Source organism: Chiloscyllium punctatum, chromosome 17 (assembly GCF_047496795.1).
Source record: "Chiloscyllium punctatum isolate Juve2018m chromosome 17, sChiPun1.3, whole genome shotgun sequence".
Lineage (NCBI taxonomy): Eukaryota > Metazoa > Chordata > Chondrichthyes > Orectolobiformes > Hemiscylliidae > Chiloscyllium > Chiloscyllium punctatum.
In genome coordinates, this window is record NC_092755.1 from 96,155,526 (window position 1) to 96,179,318 (window position 23,793).

Below are 23,793 nucleotides of genomic sequence, written 5' to 3' on the forward strand. Positions count from 1 at the left end.
AGTCAGAGTTCAGGAATTCTGCTATGAGTAAATTCTTGTCCCCATCTACGAGGGATAATTTAGGAGTGTAATGGAATTGTATCCATTGACCAAGTATGTACAGAGTCAAAAACACTGAAGAGGTTAAGACTATTCAGGTCTAAGCATCACATTTCATTAGCAGTCCTGAACCACCTTCAGCCTTCACCCACTTCATCACTGACACACAGTGGAGGCAGTATGAATCATCTACAAGATAGACTGCAGTAATCCATCAAGACTCCTTTATTAATACGTCTAATCTCTATTACCTCAAATACCAAGGGAGCAGATTCACACTACTGTGATTTGCCACTCGAGGCAACTCAGCACGACCTTCTAAAGAGCAATTAGGGTTGGGTGAATGCTGACCTAGCCAGCAAAGCCTCCATTCCTTGGTCGAATAAAAGAAAGTTAATGGAATATAGAATTTGAAGTTGAAGTTGTTTTATTTATCTTGACCACCTGTGTGAAATCATTAAACTTCTTCTGACACTGCAATCAGGCCTCTTTCGAGGCCATTGTCCTAGCATTGAATTCCACAACTATTTGCTCAAATTGCCTTTGCAGTGTCTATCTGCAGGGCCTCATGTTCCTCTTCTATAGAGCTCTTTTCTCATCTTTTTTGATCCTTCTGGACTCAGGCCGATTAGCATGAAATCTGAGAATCTTGGAGTCTTCTTTCTGACCTGGTGTACCATTCATCATGTTTCGCCCCATTTCTAGCCAAAGAGCTGCTCAGTTTTAAGAAATGCAGGCAGGCTTTAATTGGTCCGTTTTAAGATTGAAGCAGCATGCTGCAGTTCTGGAAATATGTTTATAGCACGGAATTTGTATGCTGCTTGCATTATTTTCCAATGGCATGAGTTAATTACGCATCATAATTCCATGTTACAACCATGATACATTTTTAAAATTGTATTCTTCTTAAAAGTTATTTGATGTAGATTATGCTGAAACATATTATCATGATATCAACAAAGAATATTTTCTCTGCCCTTCTTCACTCTTTAAACTTGAAGTTTTACCAAGCAGGCTTTTTTATGAATGCTTTGAAGTAGTATCCTTTTTAGTGCATACATATCCCTAAATTGTGCCAACTTTTCGTTTCAGTTTTACAAGCTTTTGGGAAAGAATGTGCAGTGTTACATGATAGTGGCACACAAACAGAAAAATGTGGTCGTCCCAGTAAAGGTAAATATTCATTATCTGTTTCATTTTTCATACACACCATTTCTCTGAAACTCATTTTGATGCCTCCATTGAGAATTTTGAGTAACAGAAGATATGATTCTAGAAATTATTTGCAGGAACTTTTAAACTGGAATTGTTATTAGGTATTAAACATTGTATATGTAATCATTAATTACATGTCCAAAAATATTTACTTTGTTCATCATGACCATAAAACTTAAGTTAGAAGTAAAGAATTATTTTGTTCTATTTTTAAGTTAGGATTAAGTTCTGATGGATACTGAAAGGAAACAAAATCTTGAAGACAGCAAAGAAATTTTATAATTCCCTGTTCTTGGAATGTGAGCCACATGGACTGACTCCATTTAATGCCATTCCAAATTTCTCTCAGAAAGTGGTGGTGCCTGCAATGATGCTGGCATCTCACGATGCTGTGTAACGGGGAGTTGGATGTTTTTATCGTTTTGCTAATATGCCCTTGATGATAGAGGATGCAGCACTAAAGATACCATTGAATTAATTTTTATGAATTCAAAAGATACAATGTACTACATTCATATTTTATCATTGTGCTGATTGTTGTCTGTTATACTTCTGACTTGATTTTGTAGGCATTGAAGATGTTTTGAGAGGTCAGGAGATGTGCCACTGATCACAGCTTTGTCTGTCATCCTTCTACTGAGCCAGACTTGGCAGTAGACAGTACATTTCTGAAAAGAGTACCCCATTTTGCCTTTCACTGTGGATTACTGATTCATCATTTGAGGATGCATTATCAACAGTACCTTTAAGTTTGTTAAAGAAAGCATATTCTTCTGATTGACAACTAGCTTCACTGTTGTCTCTCTCAATCCGCCATAGGAAATGTTGTTTCAATGAATAAACCTGTGTCAAGAGAAGTCATTTTCTTGTTATTCATTTTGTTTCCACTGATTCTTCAAAACTGGTGCTTTCATTTCCACTTCTTTCACAGTTTCCTGCAAACATTTCTTTCCTGTCTTATTGTCCAATTCCTTTCAGGTTGGTCAATCTTCTGATGAAGGGCTTTTGCCCGAAACGTCGATTTCGAAGCTCCATGGATGCTGCCTGAACTGCTGTGCTCTTCCAGCACCACTAATCCAGAATCTGGTTTCCAGCATCTGCAGTCATTGTTTTTACCTCCAATCTTATCATTCAGCTGAGCCTCTGCTCCAATCAGTTCCTCATTCTGTTCCTTAAAAATTCCATGAGTGCTTTTAAAGTAAGCTGAATCTAAAATAGCTCATCTTTCTTGTTCTCCACATGGCACTGGAACTCAAAACTTTCATTTATGATTTCAACACAAAGTTCCAGTGTTTGATAGTCCAGGAATTTAATCTGGCATTCAATCAACTGTTCCCATTCATTGGCAATTTCTTCTGTTCAATGCCTTTTTTACAATAATTACTTGAATATTAATTGAAGATCAGTTTGTATTAGATTTTCTGTTCCATGTTTTTAATTTAAATATTTCAAGCCTTCATTTATGTGATTTGTTTCCTCTGGCCAATGCACAAGTGTTGTTGCCACTTCATGTTCATCATTAGCAAACTAATCTTCCATGCATGATCTGGTTTTCTTAGTAGAGACTAGTTTCTGATGCTGCCTTTGATATTTTTGGATTTCTGATCCTAAAATGTTTTGGCCCCGGGTTAGTCACTTTTTTCACTTTATCCTGATGAGGCTTATAAGCTTGGGCTTTTGCTACTGCTGAAGCATGGAGCAGTCCTGAATGTTCTTCTGGCAAAAACTCCATTTCTCTCAACTTATCTGCTGGTCTTAAACTCACAGAGATGCCAAGAATTTCATACCTGCCAAATTATTATGTAGTATAAAGTCCACATCTTCATTCAGTAAACTTTGGAACAATTATCTTCTGAGTTGCTTTGTAAATTAACTTTTGTTATAATCCCAGATGTTAACTAATACTGGGGAGTAAGATTGCAGAATGAAACTTGGCTTGTTCGATCAAATATTTAATTGGTTAAAGTGGTGATTAGTCCCTGAGACATATCCACATTAGGCTGCAGATATTCTTGAAAACAGAACATTAGTTTATTACACAGAAGAAGAAAAATCAAAGCTTTCAATTATAAATAGAAGAGTTAGAAAATCTCAACACAAACATCTAAACATAGGGCTGAGTTTTCCTATTTCTTGGCAAACTGCTTTTTCAATTGAGATTCGTGGTGCCGGATTTGCCATGCCAGATAGTGACTTTTTTCACACAGTCCTCTGCTCCTCATCTTTAATTGTGCAACGAGACTCTTCATCTTTCATCTCATGGAATTGTGTGGCAGGAGAGTTACAAATACTACTGCCAGAATATTGAAACATTCACACCATTGCCTCTATATTTAAATCTTATCTGCGCACCACTTAAAGATGCAGCAGACCAAGAACTCTTCTTCACAATGTTGCCCTGCATAATTATCCTCAGGACCCAGGAAGACAAGTCACTTCCTCACTTTGTCAACAAGGATCTGGAGATTCTGATTCAACAGTGTGATAGAATGGAGAGCAGTGTTTCTTACTGATGATAGCAAAGGATGCCACATCACCAGACATAGCCAGCCTGTAATGAGAATGCAGCATGTGTCAGTGCAATATTCTAGATGATCCACAATGCCCTGCAAGACAGGAAGAAGGGTCATTTTTTTTTATTCATGACGATAAGTATCACCATCAGGCTCAGAATACTGTAGTGAGTAACTCTCTCCCGATTCTCCAAAACCTGTTCACCAGACACAAGTCAGGAGTGTGATGAAATAGTCTCATTTGCCTGAATGAGTGCAGCTCCAACAACACTCTAGAAGCTTAAAACCTTTCAGGACAAAGCAGCTGACTTGATTGGCACCACATCCACTCCTTCCACCACTGACACTCAGTAGCAGCTGTGTGAACTGTCTACAAGATGCACCGTAGAAATTAATTAAAGTTCCTTAGATAGCACTTTCCAAACCCACAACCACTTCCATCTTGAAGGACAAGGACAACAAGTACTTGGGAGCATTGCCATTTGCAAGTTCCCCTCCAAGCCACTCACCATCTTGACTTGGAAATATATTGCTCTTCCTTTGGTGGATCACAATCCTGGAATTCCCTCCCTAACAGCATTGTGGTTCTACCTATAGTACATGGACTGCACTGATTAGCAGCTCGCCACCACTTTCTCAAAGACAAGTAGGAATAAATGCTAGCCAGTCAGCATTGCTCATATCCCATGAGTGAATTTTAAAAAAATAACACCAGAAAGTTAGATATTGGAAAGAAGTCTGAGTGCAGCACATTTATCCTGCATGGAATTTCAACTAGGACTTTTGCATCTAATGATGCATTACTGCATAATTTTTCTTTGATGTCCCTCCAATCAATGTCCTGAACTGCATCTTTATCTTCACCCTTAGAAAATTGGAGTTGATCCTCCAGTTTTTCTGCTTGCAAGATAACCTCCTTTTGTTAGCTCTAGTTGCGAAGGGCACAAATTCCACAATGATGCGATGCCCCTTCTGTGCTATACAGCAAGACTCTGCTGGCCTAGGCATCAAAACCACATTCTCAGGAGGCCTATGGCCTGTTTCACTGTGTCTTTGGTGGAAGCATAGACGGCATTGTGTTGGACGGAGGATTTTGCGCAGGTGTCATTAGCCGTGTTTGGAAAGAGTAGCCCTTGCCTCCCAGTTGCCAGCCCTATATGACTGAGGACTTTGGAAGGATGTAGGAACCTGTGAATTTTCCAGTATGTATGCATCATGGTGGCTCCCAGATTACCTGAAGCAGACATCTAAAATCTGGCTACAATTGTTGGTTGAACATTGATGGAAGCATTTTTTGTTGTCAAGCTCTGCAGACTAGTGATTGGACAATCTCAAAGCAGTGCGTGTGCAGCTTTGCCTCCAGGGGAAGCCATTGATGGTGAAAAATGTAATTGCTTCAGCTGCTGGACTCTACACATTGCAGGAAAGGATATAAACAGGTCTGCTCTGACGAAAATGACATCAGTGACATCCTAGATGCATTTGTGGGTAAAAGATTGGATATAGAGTGATACAGTCATACAGCACAGAAACAGCCCCATTAGTCTGTTGGAGCTAGAGCTAATAGAAGTGGTAGTTGTTGTACACTTGGATTTTGCATATAATGACATGCCCAGCCATTTGAATTTCATAAGATATATGCAATATTTCCCTACAGTATCTCAGTGGCACCACTGTCTGATGGATCACTGCTCACTCCTCATTTGCAGGTTTCTAAGGAAGTCTCCCATTTCCTCACAAGGATTTCATTTTTTAATGTAGTAACATTCAGAGATTGCTTCTGTCGGTTTCAGTGTAAGCTGCCTGAGCTGGTGTTTTTAACAGACAATCCACTTGTTCGGTTGCGACTAAGGAAGTTTTATTTATTACTTCCTTGAAGTCTTTCAGTACTCCTGAGAAATATTTCAGGTACAAAACTGGAGGTTCTTCTGCTTGTGATGCCTCCTCAGCTTCCACTGGTTGAATTTGTCTGGCCATAGACTATGTCACCACAGTCAGTAAAAATGCAAGACACTTTCTCATGCTGTTCGGTTTACATGAAATCATGGGCTTCTTACAGACAACTACTATCCTTATTTCTGCCATGCCATTAAGGGGAAGCAAGCCGATTCCATCCATGAGCAATTCCCACAGTCATTGGTCTTAATAAAAAAATGGTATACCAGTTGCATCCAATAAAGAGGGACGAACATGTAGCCTCCATCAATTCCTTTTATCTACACCTCGGCACTTAGTGCATTCTCAGGTGGGAAGATCATGTATTTTCCCAAGAGTAGAATTTGACTGTCCCCAGGATCTCACAATATCACTACAGACTTACTTGCCTCATCGTAGGGAAATGTGGCCTCTTCCTTTGGATTCAGGTAACTCTTAGGATTTATTTAACCTAATCTGCACACTCAGGAATGCATTTACATTTGTTCACAGCTGCATTCAAAGCAATTGTGTGGTCTGTCATGCTGTCTGATTGATTCCTGTTCTCCGCACCAAGTGTATATGCGCCAATTAATCTCACTGGCTTTTCTGTAGCCTCTAGCAGTTGGTATAGCCTAGGAGGATGCTAAGTTGAGAGACAGATACTGAATAGCCTACTCAGAAATTGAATCAGAACCAGTACATGTTGTGATTGTCAGAGATGCTAACACTCTGGTAGCTGACTCTGAATGAGGCGGTACTAAAATCAAGGACTTTTCATGTGTAAATTAAGGATGACTTGGTGATGAATACCGGCATTTGTGGATTAATTCAGTACATGAGTGTTATTTTTCAAAAGATAAATTACTGATGAGGAAATGGAAATAACTTCAACTACCAACCAATCAGGAATAGGCATTTGTCCACTGAGTGGTGGGTTTATATGAGTACTATATCAAAGAAGAGTAACTCACAAAATTCCAATGGCAAATCACTTGTGTATTAGGAAAACACAGACTAAAATGCTGAAATATTTTGACAAAGATTACATAAATATGTGATTAAATTTTGCCAACCATGCCGTTATTGTCAAGTAGTTGGGAAACATTAACCATCAATTAAACCTGTGTCTTTAATTCTGATATCAGCTTTCAAAGAACTATTTCGCACGGTTTTAAGAGACTTTGTAGGTCCCTGCTTAAAACCAAGAGTGAAACTCAATATATTTTTTACAGCTATGCATATTTAAACAAGAATTTCTGAGGCAATTTGTGGAAAATTATAGCAAACCAGGTAGTGCAAATATTAGGTCAGCATTTTTCAGGATATGGATTACCCAAATAAATACAATCAGTTCAAGATTCAAATTGTTACAAATATTAAGATATAATGTATACTTTGGGATTAAACAATTTATATCTTTAATTTATTATCCATAATCTCAAAGAACTTTAGAAAGATGGCATCAAGCTTTAAACAGTATGATTAGAACTTATTATCAGGAATGTCCTAATGACTAGGATAAAGAAATTTCCTTGCTTTTGTTTACCATTATGGATGCTCATAATGAGTCCACAGGATTTAGTCTTTTTCAACTGATAAATAGACATCAAGCAAGAGGAACCAAACCAAGGCTCAGAGATTATATTTCCAACCTATGTCGTGTATTTCCACAAAAAAGCTAACCAAAAGTTATGAGTTGGCCAAAGGGTTGGTTTCACAAACAATAAAAACTCGTGAAGATTGAAAATAACAAAGTTGAGAATTGTTTTGCTGGTGACAAGGTATTAGTATTGCTACCTGTTCCTGGGAACCATTAAAAGCAAAGTTCACTGTACTTTATCAAATAAAAAGAAATAGGTGCATTATGTGATGAGTGGGTATTCTAAAGTAAACATCAGCAAGTTTCTCATCTTAATTTGTTAAACAGACTCCAAGGCAGAGTGGATACTCAAGTGTATTTACCATGGTGAAAGAAATAGGGAATAAATCAAAATGAATGAGAAATTAAGAATGGCATTTTATAGAGGTCTGAGCAATGTGGGCAATAGTGAGATTTATGGCAGAATCAATTGAGAAGTCCAGCAAAGTCCATCTTGACATCAGGAGCATCTCATTCCATCTTTTAGAGTCACACAGCATAGAAGCAGGCTCTTCGGCCCATCGTGTCTGCGCTTACCAATGAACGCCAAACTCTACTAATCCCATTTACCTGCATTTGGTTGATGGCATACTATGCCCTGTCATTTTAAGTGCTCCTCCAGATGCTTCTTAAACATTAGAAGAGTACCTATCAAAAAACATGTTCCGAATTTCTACCACCCTCTGGGTTAAAAAATGTTTCCTCAAATTCCTTCTAAACCTATAATTCCTCACCTTACACTTGGGCTGTCTTTGGGACATTTGCCATGGAGAAAAGATTCTCAAGATCTACCCTATCTATGTCTCTCATACTTTTGTGCACCTCAATCAGATCACTCCTCAGCCTCCTCTGCTCCAGTGAAAACAAACCCAACCTACTCAGTCTCTCTTTATAGCTGACACTTTTTATCCCAGGCAACATCCAAATGTCTCTACCCCGCACCCTCTGTAGTGCAATCATGTCCTTCCAATTGTGTGGTGACCAGTGCTGCATACAGTATTCCATCTGTGGCCTAACCAATGCTCTATAAAGTTGCAACAAGACTTCTTTGCTCCTACATTCTATACCAGACTCTTGAAGGCAAGTATCCCATATGCCTTCTTCACCACCCTACCTACCAGTGCTGACACCTTCAGCAATCTGTGGACTTGTACACTGCGGTCCCTTTTGTCCTTAGTACTCCCTAGGGACCATCTGTTTCTTTTGACAAGCAACACAATGAATTTCTTGCTCAGCAGCTGCAAGTTTCCTATCAAGGAGGATTATTGCTCATTAAATACCTTGCTAATAGCCCAACTTGCCTCACTAATATTCAGCTTAACAACTGTTGCCAAGCTTAACAAACAAGTTACATGTCAATAAAATTTGCCATGAAAACCAGAGCAAGTATTTGGCAAATTTAGATTGTCACTTGCTCCAAAAGATCTTCATGTTAGACTCTGAGCATCAACATCTTAGAACATGCTTCATCAGCACCAGCCACATGCACCCCACATCCACTGACATTGGCATCTGATATGTGCCAGCCTTTCAAAACCATCCTGGCACATATCAAATCGACTTACAGTGCACTTCTGCTCTTCAATAGAGCACTTTGGAATGCACCAGTAATTATCATTACAAGTCTGCAACAAGCACATTACGCACTCAGGGACTAAAACAGGCCTAATATCTGGGGTCTTTGCTCACTACCTGAGCCTACTGGATATTCATGGATTCCTTGTCTTACATTGTCTTGCCTTGCCTTGCCTTTTCACTTTGCTCCCCTCAACCAGAAATAACAGGTTCATATTACTTTTGTCTTAACTTGGCTGGAGCGCAAACAAGGGAAGGAAGCTTGTCATGGTTGTCAGTAAGCTTCATTTAAGTCAATGGAGAATAGCTTTCACTGAGAAGGGTCTGGTATAGTGAATGAGGGCATCCTCCAATATTGGGCCAGGGGCTTATAAATAGCCTTTCAAGGTTGTCAGAGACAGGATGTTTTCCACAAGGGTGAGGAGCTGAATGTTGTCTTTCTTCCTTATTGGTGGCTATTTTAATTCTGCAAAGAGAGGGAGACAGGTATTAAGAGATGTGAAAGTAGGTGGCACAGCTGTTACTATTCATGCAGTTGGGGAGGTGTCCTGAGTGAGTGATTAGGCTGTGCTGAGTGCGTGTAAGATTAGCAGCTTCATGGGTTGGAGTGGGTTACAGCAAGTGATAGAAGATGGCACAGGGCAGAAATAACAGTGGAAAGGCACTTGGGAAGAGGTGTGTACACAATCCAAGATAAGGTGAGTATGAGTTATTGGAGATAAGATAGTCTTTTTGCAATGTGCTGTGCATTCCCCAAGATAGCTGAAACTGTTTTAACCTGATTGGCAACCTCAGACCAAGCTGGCATAGTCAGGTGTCATGATCTCCACTGGTGGTCCTGAGGGAAGAGAAGGTTCTAACTCTGCACAACACCATCCAGCAAGACATACAACAGAGTGCCAATTACTCTCTGCCTGCCAGAGCTAGGGAAAATGCCAGGAATCACGTAGGGCAGCTCTGTACTACCAGCTTATCCAGCAACACAAAGGGTTTTTAGAGATGGCAACGGATTTTGGAAAATTCCAGGATTAGCATTGAGTGGCAAGTCAATCTGCAAACTGTGTGAGGCCAGAATTGGTCGTAAGGGTAGGTGGTTAACAAGGCAGCTTTGGTTAGATAGCTTGCTAGGCCTTCTGTCAGAATGCCGCCAAAAAAAGGCTCAATGCAACACAAACTTGGGAAAAAATGTAATATTCAATCCTGAAAATTCAAACATTGAACTTTCATTAATCAGATTGAGTAATACAGAAGTGCTTTTTTCAGTGGCTAAGACAAAGCGCATAAGTCTGCAGAATATGGGAATAAGTGAATTTTATTGGAACTTAATTCTGAATTTTAGCATGGTAGTGTCTCCCCTGAGAATCTTACCAAAGAGAGGCAATAAATTTAAATGAGAAAAATAATGCAAGAGTGCCTTTACAATTGGAAAGTTATGTTGACAACCACACCAGTGTTAGCAGCACCAAGCTTTGAGAAAATATTTAAACTGACTGTTGACAGCGACAGCAGTTTGGTGCAGTGTTGTAAAAAGATGAGATGGGGATTAAATGGTCAGTCACTTATTTTCCAAGAAAATAATTGCACACTAACATCGATATTGAAAAAACAATGGAGGATAGAGAACTCAGAAATAAATGTTGATGTCTTGAAAATAGTTCACATTACAGAAGAGGAAGTGCTGGAGGTCTTAGGAAACATAAAAGTAGATAAATCTCCAGGACATGATCAGTGTATCCCAGGATACTGTGGGAAGTTAGGTAGGAAATTGTGGGGTCCCTAGCAGAAATATTTGTCTCATCTATGAACATGGGTGAAGTACCAGAGGACTGGAGGGGGCAAATGTTGTGCCATTTTTTAAGAAAGGCTATAAGGAGAAGCCTAGTAATTATAGACCTGAGTCTGACAGCAGGTTGGTAAGTTGTTGGAGGTGATTCTGACAGACAGAATTTACATGCATTTGAAGTGCAAGGATTGATTATGGATAGTCAGCATGACTTCGTGTGAGAAAAATCGTGTCTTGCAAACTTGATTGAGTTTTATAAAGAAGTTGCCAAAAAGATTGATGAGGGCAGAGCAGTAGACTTTGTTTACTTGGACTTTAGTAAAGCCTTTGATAAGGTAGACTAATTAGTAAAGTTAGATCACGTGGGATTCAAGATGCGCTCGCCAACTGGATACAAAATTAGCTTTATAGTAGGTGACAGGGTGGTGATGGAGGCCTGAAGGCCCTGTGGCTAGTGATGTGTTCCACCAATAAAATGACTTTTATTTGTCATTTATGTAAATGATTTGGATGAGAATATAGGGCTGGCATTGTTTGCAGATGACACCAAAATTGGTGGTAAAATGGACAGTGAAGAAGCTTTCTAAGATTACAAAGATACCTTGATCAATTGGGTCAATGGGCTAAGGAGTGGCCGATGAAGTGTAATTTGGATAAATGTGAGTTACTGCATTATGATAATACAAACACTGGTAGGTCTTACACAGTTAATGGTAGGACATTGGGGAGTGTTGTAAAATAGAGAGAGACCTAGGGGTTCAGGTACATAATTCTTTGAAATTTGTGATACAGTTGATTAAGAAGGTATTTAGCATGCTTGAGTATAGGAGTTGGGATGTCATGTTGAGATTGTAGAGGACGTTGGTGAGGCTTCTTCTGAAGTACCGTACAGAGTTCTGTTGGCACTGTTATAGAAAAGTTATTATTAAACTGGACGGGGTTCAAGCAAGTAAATGGTAGAGGCAGTACACCAAGAATAAATGTGAAATTGTACACTTTGATGTGAGAAACAGATAGACAATATTGTTTAAATTGTGATATATTCTGAAATTTGTATGCACAAAGGGATCTGGATGTCATTGTACATCAGTTAATGATGGTAAATGAGCAGGTCTAGGCAAGTAATTAAGAAGGCAAATGGTTTCTTGGTATGCTATCTTTATTACAAGATGATTTGAGTTCAGAATAAGGGATGTCTTATTGCAGTTTTACAGGGCCTTAGTAAAATTGTATCTGGAGCATACTGTGCAATTTTGGTCTCCCAGTCTAAGAAAGGATACTGTGCCATAGAGAGAATTCAATGAAGGTTCACTAGGCTGATACCAGGGTTGACAAGACTGTTGTAAGAGGTAAAAACAATGACTGCAGATGCTGGAAACCAGAGTCTAGATTAGAGTGGTGCTGGAAAAGCACAGCAGTTCAGGCAGCATCCGAGGAGCAGTAAAATCGACATTTCGGGCAAAAGCCCTTCATCAGGAATACAGGCAGAGTGCCTGAAAGGTGGAGAGATAAAAGACTGTTGTAAGAGGAGAGATTAGTTCAACTGGGCTTGTATTCACTGGAATTTAAAAGAATGAGAGGGAATCTGATGGAAACATTAAATTATAACAGTACTAGACAGACTAGATGCATGGAAAATGTATTTTCTGACTGGGGAGTCTAGAACCAGAGTCCACAATTTTAGGATAAGGGGTCGACCATTTAGTGCTCAGATGAGGAAACAATTCTTCACAGAGAGGGTTGTCAACCTTTGGAATTTGCGACCAAAGAGAGTTGTGGAGGCTGGGTCTTTGTGTATGATCGATAAAGAGATGAATAATTTCTAGTTTTTAAAGGCATCAAGGGTTATAAAGAGAAAACAGGAAAATGTGTTAGGACACAGGGTAAACCCAACCACCACCCTCCCACCCCTGCTAATTTAAACCAGCTACACAGAAAATATTTACCTCATGCTGTAATCTGTGAAAATTCGAAAGGCAAAGAACTATCCCAAAAATCACTATTTAAAGTAAAAATTAACAAATGTTTTAAGTCTAACAGAGAATAATTAACTAACAATTATTTACAACTCATTTATCTAAACCTATCTTTTACCTTCCCCTCTACAATACTGGTCTGATGAAACCCCCCCCCGATTAAAATTTACAGCTACTGTTGAATCTTCTCTTTGTATCTTCCTCTGTAAATTTGCTCTCCAGGTCGGTGTTGATGTTTTTTTCTGTGCAAACTCCTCGAGACAGGCACATCTCAGAGGGTTCTTACTAGCAGCCTACATCTTTTGGTCTTTTGGCAGTTCTTTTTCCAACTGTTCAATTTTTTTTCCAGTTTTATAACACAAAAAAATCAGATTGTTTCATTGTTTTTAATATTGTCAAAATACCAAATTCAAATTTGATTGGGGTTTGGTACATTGGGGCAGAATTTAAACTGATTGGCCAAATTTGAATTTGTTTTTGTCTCATGGCAATCCAGCCCGTGCGAGCTGTTCTGACCAAGAGTTACATTGTTATCTTATTCTGTACTCTCTATGCCTGTCTAAGTCCTTGCTAGCTTTTCCACTCTCTTAAAGGTACAGTACCCCTTACACCTTCATACAAATGGCATTGAGACAGCGAATCAATCATGAACATATTGAATGGCAGTGTAGGCTGGAAGGGCTGAATTGACACCTCCCTCCCCTTCCTGAACCATCTCTGACACCTCCATCCTCTTCCTGGACCTCTCCATCTTCACTAATGACGACTGACTAGACACTGACATTTTTTACAAACCCACCGACTCCCACAGCTACCTGAATTACACCTCTTCCCACCCTACCTCTTGCAAAAATGCCATCCCGTATTCCCAATTCCTCCGCCTCCGCTGTATCTGCTCCCAGGAGGATCAGTTCCTTCACAGAACACACTAGATTCTCTCCTTCTTTAGAGACCGCAATTTCCCTTCCCACGTGGTTAAAGATGCCCTCCAATGCATCTCGTCCACATCCTGCACCTCCGCCCTCATAACCCACCCCTCCAACCGTAACAAGGACAGAACGCCCCTGGTGCTCACCTTCCACCCTACCAACCTTTGCATAAACCAAATCATCCGCCGACATTTCTGCCACCTCCAAAAAGACCCCACCACCAGGGATATATTTCCCTCCCCACCCCTTTCCGCCTTCCGCAAAGACCGTTCCCTCCGTGACTACCTGGTCAGGTCCACGCCCCCCCTACAACCCACCCTCTCATCCTGGCACCTTCCCCTGCCACCGCAGGAATTGCAAAACCTGCACCCACACCTCTTCCCTCACCTCCATCCAAGGCCCTAAAGGAGCCTTTCACATCCATCAAAGTTTTACCTGCACATCCACTAATATCATTTATTCCTTCGTTGCTCCTGATGCGGTCTCCTCTACATTGGGGAGACTGGCCGCGCCTCCTAGCAGAGCACTTTAGGGAACATCTCCGGGACACCCGCACCAAACAACCACACCGCCCTGTGGCCCAACATTTCAACTCCCCCTCCCAGTCTGCCAAGGACTTGGAGGTCCTGGGCCTCCTTCACCGCTACTCCCTCACCACCAGACGCCTGGAGGAAGAACGCCTCATCTTCCGCCTCGGAACACTTCAACCCCAGGGCATCAATGTGAACTTCAACAGTTTCCTCATTTCCCCTTCCCCCACCTCACCCTAATTCCAAACTTCCAGCTCAGCACTGACCCCATGACTTGTCCGGACTTGTCCTACCTGCTATCTTCTTTTCCACCTGTCCACTCCACCCTCTCCTCCCTGACCTATCACCTTCATCCCCTCCCCCACTCACCTATTGTACTCTATGCTACTCTCTCCACACCCCCACCCTCCTCTAGCTTATCTCTCCACGCTTCAGGCTCTCTGCCTTTATTCCTGATGAAGGACTTTTGCCCGAAACGTCGGTTTTGCTGCTCCTCGGATGCTGCCTGAACTGCTGTGCTCTTCCAGTACCACTAATCCAAAATCTGGTTTCCAGCATCTGCAGTCATTGTTTTTACCCGGAAGGGCTGAATTGCCTACTCCTGCTCCTAGTTTGTTTCTTTTTCTATGATTCTTTCTTTCAATACGATCTTTTGTTTCTTGTTTCTATATTTGATTTAATATTGAATTAATCCACTAATTCATCCTCCTTCTCAGTCTTTCCTTTTTTTTAATTCAGTCATATAATCTCACTGGAAAAAGGGATGCATTGCCCCTTTGTTCACTGAGGTTCCAAATACCCTAATGTCCTTATTGCAACTTTATCAATTCACATTTCCAGCAATTTGTGAGCAAAAATGGTAAGGCCTAAATATATAATAGGAAATGTAATTATTGGGACGCAACATAAAATAGGGAGGTGATGGCCCAGAGGTGTTAATCTAGTAAATGGGTTCAAATCCCACCTAGGCAGATGGTGGAATTTGATATCAATTAAAATTTGGAATTAAGAGTCTAATGATAACCATGGAACAATTCTCAGGAAAACTCCACCTGGTTCACAATTGTGCTTTCGGGAAGGAAACTGCCATCCTTACCTGATCTGGCCTGCATGTGACTTCAGACCCAGAGCAATGTGGGTGACTTATAACTGCCGTCTGGATAATTAGGAATGGGCAATAAATGTTGGCCTAGCCAGCAACACGTTCATCCCATAAAATACTTTTTTTTATATGGTCCAATGCAAAGTCAATGCCATTCCTGAAGGCAGCAAAAATTCCAATTACAAATCATTTCACTCCATAATTTTCTGAAAACAAAATGCGGGAGCAAAGAGGGGACCTAGACTAGATTAATTAGTTTCACATGTTTTCCAATTACTGTAGTAAAGCTTTTCTCTTCAGCATACTGCCTTGCATAAGTAGTGTTTTTTTGTCTATTTCAGGTAAACAGAAGACTATGCTGTGCAGTCTAAGCACACAAACTGATTTGACCTACCAAGGTAAATTTTCATGATTCTTAACTAAAGATGTTTTTGTGTGCCTATGTCAGGTTTAAAACTCATTTTCTTACATGTATTGCCTATGTTCTCTCAGCATTTGTATTGAGTTCTGAAATAATATGTCTTAATTTAGACAGTTTCTAAGTGGAAGGATGAGATAGGCTACTTTGAATCCTATTTCTTCGCTTTTTAGTTCTACTCCCTGTGGTAATTTTCTTGGGTAGTAGCATGGCCTGCATAGTAGACCCTGAGCGATGGTCACCTTTACCAGTAGTTTCTTTTTTTGGCTTTTTCCCAAAACGTCGATTTTCCTGCTCCTCGGATGCTGCTTGATCTGCTGTGCTTTTCCAGCGACACAATCTCAACTCTAATCTCCAGCAGCTACAGTCCTCACTTTCGCCTTTACCAGTAGCTTGTTGAATTCCTCGTTGTTACATACTGCCAGCTGCAAATGCCTGGTGATAATGTGAGGCTTCTTTACAATGCAGTGTAATCCAGGCAATGTAATGTAAACAGGTAATGTTGCCAGGATTTCAGCCATCAGACACTTGAGCACTGCAGCTAGAAAGCCGTTGCTCTGCCACCCACATGCTTATTAGTTTCAAAGCAATGCAATAGAATTCTCTTCAGAAGTGTAAGTGATGAGGGTAAGGTGCAAAGGAATTGACAACAGTAAACAAAAAAACCAGATTTTGTGATAGCAGTAAAATCCCATTCTGTACACACTTGGTGTCATATGTAATGTAGGATATGTAATGTAGAAACAGACCATTTGGATATACCAATTAATGCCAGTGTTTATACTTCACTCAAGCGTCCTGCTATATTTTCTAATATAAATCCATCATTATAATACTTCTGTTTCTTTCTCCCTCACATGCCTCTGCAACTTCCCCTTAAATCCTCTGAGCTATTCACTCTAACCATCCGTATTAATTGTCACCAAAATTTGGGTCAAGAAGTTTCTCCTCAGTTTATCATTGGATTTCGTGGTGACCATCATGTATTGATAGCCTCTAGTTATGCTTAACTGGATGAGAAGAAATATTCTTTCGATTTAAATGCCATCAAAACCTTTCATAATTGTAAATGCCTCTATAAGACATGCTTCAGTATTCTATTTTATAGAGAAAAGAGATCCAGGCAATTACTCCTTTCCTTTCGTACTCACCCACATCCTGTTCCTCATCCTTAATCCTGCCTTTTAGTTTTGATGATTACGGTGACTTCATGGTCTGAACAAAAACATGGTTAAGGAGTAATGACACTTTGCCCCTTAGTGAATTCTCTTCATCTGATTATACCTTCTATCAATATAGATCGTAGAAACCCTACAGTGTGAAAACTGGCCATTTGGCTCAACAAGTCCACATCGACCCTCCAAAGAGTAACCCACCCAGACCCATTACTCTACATTTACCCTTGACTAATGCACCTAACCTACACATCCCTAAACATTATGGGCAATTTAACCCAGCCAATTCACCTGACCTGCACATCTTTGGATTGTGGGAGGAAACCCACCCAGACACAGGGAAAATGTGCAAACTCCACGCAGACAGTCACCTGAGGCTAGAATTGAACCCGAGTCCCTGTTGCTGTTGAGGCAGCAGTGCTAACCACTGAGCCACTATACTACCCCAAGGCCATTGTGGTAATTTCTCTGCTCCTCTCACCCACTGTTACCAGTCTCCCTCTGAGCTTGCTGCATTCTGTTCTTTAAGGTCCAAACCTGAATTTGTTATCAAACCTACTGATAAAGAAGGTGTTGCTGTCGTTTGGTGAGCCAACTCCGACCTTACAGAGGCTGAGTCCCAACTCTCAGACATTTCCTTCTTTATTCCCTGAACCATGACTGCACTATTGAACATGAAGCTATTGTTTCCTCCACTGTGACTGACCTCATCTTCCCCACTCCACAGTTTCCAATCTTCTAGTCCCCCAGCCTGTTTCTACCTCCTTCCTAAAATCTACATGTATTGTTTCAGCCTGTTCCTGCCCCATTGAACATATTTCTTCTTAACTTGATTCGGTTTAGTGTCTTCCCACTTATTTTCAACCTTTTTTTGATGCTTCACATCTGTGCCACAATTTCGAATTTCCTGGCACTAGACAGCTCCTCTTCACCATGGTGGGCAATCTCTCTACACATCCATTCCCCATCAGCATGGTTGGAAGGCTTTCCATTTTTTCCTGGAAAAGAGGCCTAATAGTCCCCATCTACCACCAGTCTCTTCCTTCAGCCCAGCTCATTATAACTTTGTACAAATTCTCCTTTGACTCATCCCATTTTCTTCAAGACAAGGGTGTGGCTGTGGGTACATGCATGAGTTCTGGTTATCCTTACGTCTTTGTGGGGTACATAGAATATTTCTTGATCCAGACTTATTTTGACCCCAGCTATCTCTTTCACTGATATATCAGTGCTTCCTGCTGTTGTCCAGAATTGGAAAAAGTCATCGGTTTTGCTTTCAATTTCAATCTTTCTCTCGACTTCACCTAGTCCATCTCTGACTCTTCCCTTCCCTTCCTTGACTTCTCTGCTGCTGCTACTGGGAATGAGCTGTCCACCAGTACTTAAATCTCAACAAACCTGAGATTCCCATGGATAGCTCAGTACACTTCCTCACATCCTGCTTCTAGCAAGTACTTAATTACAATTTCACAGTTTGACAGAGCCCTTAGCCATGTCCAAATATCTTCCAGCACTTCTGCCCTCACCTCATCTTTCACCTCTGGAACAATGACAGGGCTGCCCTTACCGGCACTTTACTATCCCTCCAATGTCCACAATCAAAGGATTAATCTCCACCACCTCCAGCAGAAATCCACCACAAACACACCTTCCTCTCCCCACTTCTATTGTCAGCATTCCACAGGCACTGTGCCCTCCATGATTTCCTGGCCCATACCTCCATCATGTCCAACACTTTCTCACCATAACCATTGCACCTTCCCATGCAATTACCAAAGGTGTAAGATTTGCTCTTTCATCTCATCCTTCCTCACTTTCCAAGGCACCAAAGACACCTTTCAAGTGAAGCATTTTACTTGCACTTCTTTCAATCTCATCTACTGTATTTGCTGCTCACAGTGCAATCTCCTCTACATTGGCAGTACCAAATGCAGACTAGGTGACCACTTTGCAGAACACTTTTGCTTTGGCCATAGAATATTGCAATTACTTGCCATTTTAATAAATCACCTTGGTCCCCTTATTAACATTTCCATTCTTGTACTGCCTACAGTTTTCCAGTGAAGTTCAACAGAAGCAGGAAGAACAGCACCTCATTTTCCGCAAGACACCCTATAGCCTCTCAGACTTAACATTGAGTTTAACAACTTCAGAGCATGACTTCTGTCATCCATTTTGATGACAATCCTCCATTTTGATTGATGTTTAACTGTGTACACCCCAGTCCAACACTGGCACCTCCAAATTACAGCTTTCTCTTGTCAGTGTCATGTTGGCTTTTCTCTCAGCAAAGAGAACTCCTTTTCACAGCTAACATTTATATCTACATTACATACCAATCCCTCCTTTACCGTGATTAGCACTTATCATTCCCTTTGTCTCTTGCTCTGGGCACCCTCATCACCTGCTCCATTCACCCATTCTCCCCCTCTTTCATTACAATCCGAAAAACTATAGGTGGTCTGATTAGTAAGTTTTCAGACAATATAGAAATTGGTAGAGCTGTGGTGAAGAAGATTCTCAAAACATGCAGTATGATATAAATCGATTGGAAATTGGGCAGTGAAATGGCAGGTGGATTTTCAACCAGAAAAGTGTGAGGTGATACATTTTGGGGTGTCAAATGCAAGAGGAATGTATACAGTAAATGGCAGGACCTTTAGGAGCATTGGCATACAGAGGGATCTTGGGTGCAAGTACATAGCTCCCTGAAAGTGGCAAAACAAGTGAATAAGGTGGTACAGAAGGCATGTGGAATGTTTGGATTCATCAGTTGGGGCATTAAGCATTAAAATTAACAAGTCATGTTGCAGTTGTGTAAAACATTGGAACATTGTGTGCAGTTCTGCTTGCCACACTATAGGAAAAATGTGGAGGTTTTGGAGAGGGTCCAAAAGAGATTTCCAGGATGTTACAAAAACAGAAAATGCTGGATAAACTCAAAAGGTCTGGCAGCATCTCGTGAAGGAAATTAGAATTAACGCTTCGGGTCTAGTGACCAGTTCTGAAGAAAGGTCACTGGACCTGAAACATTAATTCTAACTTCTCTACACAGATGCTGCCAGACCTGCTCAGTTTTTCCAGCATTTTCTGTTTGTGGTTGATTTCCAACATCCGCAGTTCTTTTGGTTTTTTGTCGATCAGGATGTTGCCTGGATTGTACTGCATTAGCTATAAGGAAAGGTTGGACAAACTTGGGTTGTCTTTGCAAGAGTGTCGGAAGCTGTGGGGTAATCTGCTAGAAGAGACACCAATACATTTTTGTTGCATCTGCAAATTCTTTAATCATGTCCTTTACATTTGTCAAAATCGTTGTTGTACACCATAACTAATAAGTGATTTCATACTTAAGGAAGCTGATTTTAGAAATAATTTTGAAGGAATTGTTAAAGGGATTGAAGAAATAACAGGATTATAAGCAAACTACTGAGGATGTGGGATTAAGTGTAGTTGCTCTGTAAAAGAGCCAGCACAGATATAGAGTCATAGTTGTTTACCCCACAGAAAGAGAACATTTATCCCATCATGTTTGGACCAGTCAACAAAGATTTGACTGTGTTAATCCAATTTTCTAGCTGATGGCTTATTGCCTTGGAATCTGTGGCATCAGAAGTGAATTTCTAAATGCTGCTTAAATGTACGAGTTGGGAGGTCATGTTGTGGCTGTACAGGGTGTTGCTTGGACCACTTTTGGAATATTGCATGCAGTTCTCGTCTCCTTCCTGTTGGAAGAATGTGTGTGTAACTTGAAAGGGTTCAGAAAAGATTTACAAGGACATTGCCAGGGTTGGAGGATTTGAACTGTAATGAGAGAATGAAAGGCTAGGGCTGTTTTCCCTTGAGCATTGGAGGCTGAGGGGTGACCTTATAGAGGTTTACAAAATTATGAGGGGCATGGATAGGATAAATAGACAGTCTTTTTCCTGGTGTGGGGAGTCCAGAATTAGAGGGCATAGGTTTAGGGTGAGAGAGGAAAGATTTAGGGTGAGAGAGGAAAGAGGAAAGAGACCTAAGGGGCAACTTTTTCACACAGAGGGTGGTATCTGTATGGAATGAGCTGCCAGAGGAAGTGGTGGAGGCTAGCACAATTGCAACATTTAAAAGGGTATATTAAAAGTAAGGGTTTGGAGGGATATGGGCTGAGTGCTGGCAAATGGAACTAGATTAGGTTCGGATGGCTGGTCGGCATAATGAGTTGGACCGAAGGGTCTGTTTCGGTGCTGTATATCACCATGACTCTATATTCAATTATGAGAGCCACGAATAGGGTGGATAGTGAAGTTTTTTTCCCTCGGGTGGAAATATCAAATACTGGGGGCATAGGCTTAAGGTGAGGGGGGAAAGTTTATGGAAAATGTGTGAGGCAAGTTTCTTTTACTCAGAGGGTGGTAGAGGCCTGGAATGCAATCCAGGGGAGGTGGTAGAAGCAAATGTAATAACAATACTTAAGAGGCATTCAGATGGACATATGAACAGGCAGAGAATAGAGGGATGCAGACCATGTGCAGGAAGACGGGATTAGTTTAGAATAGCTTTGTGGTTGCTGTGGACATAGTGGACCTATGCTGTTCTATTCTCTGTTGTAAGAGAATTTTAGATTGAAACATTCACTATTTTTCTCTCTTCACAAATGCTCCCAGTGTTGCTGAGTTTCTCCATCATTTTAATTTGTTATTTAAGACCACCATGGTGGCAGTTTAGCTCTTAACACCAGATCACACTTTGACCTCATCCCCTAGTTGTCTGATACTTTCATCCACTTTAAGCATTTTACATTGTTTCACACCCCTCACCTTTATGCTAAAGCAATTACAATAATAAAATCACTGAGATACCTTCACTGCATTCCTCCTTCCTCCTCTGCTCTAAATGACTTCTCACGTTCAACAATTTCAACTCATCATGTTCTTTTTCCCAGATTACGCTCTTCTCATCTTCACTAAATCTCTCCCTCCATCTAAACCCATATTCACAGCCTTACCTGTCTATGTCATCTTAAGTGGTATTGCTAGTCTCACTGTTACAGATAAGGCCATCTCTGAACACTTAGAATGTAGAACCTAGAAAAGTACAGCACAGGACAGGCCCTTTGGCCCACAATGTTGTGCCGAGGTTTAATTCTGATGTAAAATATAATAACTTAACGTACGTACCCCTCAACACACTGCTATCCATGTGCATGTTCAGCAATTGCTTAAATGTCCCTAATGACTCTGCTTCCACCACCACAGCCGGCAACGCACTCCATGCATTCACCACTCTTTGCGCAAAGAATCTACCTCTGACATCTCCTTTATACCTTCCTCCTAGTATCTTCAAACTATGAGTCCTCGTACCAGTCAATCCTGCCCTGGGGAAAAGTCTCTGGCTATTGACTCTATCTATTCCACTCATTATCTTGTATACCTCAATCAGGTCTCCTCCTTCTCTCCAGAGAGAAAAGCCTGAGCTTATTCAACCATTCTCCATAAGGCAAGCCCTCCAGTCCAGGCAGCATCCTGGTAAACCTTCTTTGCACCCTCTCCAAAGCCTCTGTATCTTTCCTATAGTAAGGCAACCAGAACTGGACACAATATTTCAAGTGTAGTCTCACCAGGGACTTGTAGAGCTGTAGCAAAACCTCGCGGCTCTTAAATTCGATTCTCCTGTTAATGAAAGCCAAAACACCATATGCTTTCTTGACAACCATTGGGTGGTATTGCTAATCTCACTATTACAGATAAGGCCATCTCTGAACACTTAGAATGTAGAATAGAGAAAACTACAGCACAGAACTGGGTGGCAACTTTGAGGGATCTATGTACTTGCACACCCAGATCCCTCTGTTCCTCCACACTGCCAAGAATCCTGTCTTTAATCCTATATTCAGCATTTGAGTTCGACCTTCCAAACTTAACATTTATCCAGGTTGAACTCCATCTGCCATTTCTCAGCCCAGCTCTGCATACCTGTCTATGTCGCGCTGCAGCCTGCAGTAGCCCTCTATACTATCGATGACACCTCTAACCTTTGTGTCATCTGCAAATTTACTAACCCACCCCTCAACCTCCTTATCCAAGTCATTTATAAAAGCTACAAGGAGCAGAGGCCCAAGAACAGAGCCCTGTGGAACCCCACTCAACACTGACCTCCAGGCAGAATACTTTCCATCAACAACCACTCTCTGCCTTCTGTCAGCCAGCCAATTCTCAATCAAGATAGCCAAATCTCCCTGTATCCCATATTTCCTGACTTTATGAATGAGCCTACCATGGGAAACCTTATCAAATGCCTTGTTGAAATCCATGTACACCACATCCACTGTTCGACCTTCATCGACCTGTCTTGTCACCTCCTCAAAGAACTCAATAAGATTTGTGAGGCCTTCACAAAGCCTTTAATCACACTATGCTTTGCCAAATAGTCATAAATCCTATCCCTCAGAATTCTTTCCAAAACTTTGCTGACCACAGACAAAAGACTGACTGGTCTGTAATTGCCAGGGATTTCCCTATTACCCTTCTTGAAAAGAGGAACAACATTCACCTCCTTCCAATCCTCCGGTACAACTCACGTGGAGAGTGAGGAGGCAAATATCCTCGCCAATGGCTTAGCAACCTCCTTTCCCACTTCCCGGAGCAGCCTAGGATAAATCTAGTCTGACCCTGGGTACTTATCAATCTTAATGTTTTCCAAAATTTCCAGCACATCAACTTCATCATTTCTGATCTGATCAAGACTGTATCCCAGCTCCTCAAAGCTTTCATTCACAACAAGGTCCCTTTCCTTGGTGAAAACCGAAGCAAAAAAGTTACTTAGGGCTTCCCATCTGTGGGCGGCACAGTGGTTAGCACTGCTGCCTCACAGCGCCAGAGACCTGGGTTCAATTCCCGCCTTGGGCGACTGTGCGGAGTTTGCACATTCTCCCCATGTCTGTGTGGGTTTGCTCCGGTTTCCTCCCACACTCCAAAAATGTGCAGGTTAGGTGAACTGGCCATGCTAA

General features: G+C 41.1%; 1 protein-coding gene across 1 annotated transcript in view; it reads left to right on the forward strand.

Moving 5' to 3' along the window:
• Window positions 1-23,793, forward strand: part of LOC140487662 (uncharacterized) — a 269,506-nt gene that overhangs the window by 122,786 nt on the left and 122,927 nt on the right. Inside the window, exons 14-15 of the mRNA XM_072586945.1 lie at window positions 1,132-1,212; window positions 15,560-15,616. Of these exons, the coding sequence (XP_072443046.1) occupies window positions 1,132-1,212; window positions 15,560-15,616 (138 nt within the window). The remainder of the gene's footprint in view (window positions 1-1,131; window positions 1,213-15,559; window positions 15,617-23,793) is intronic.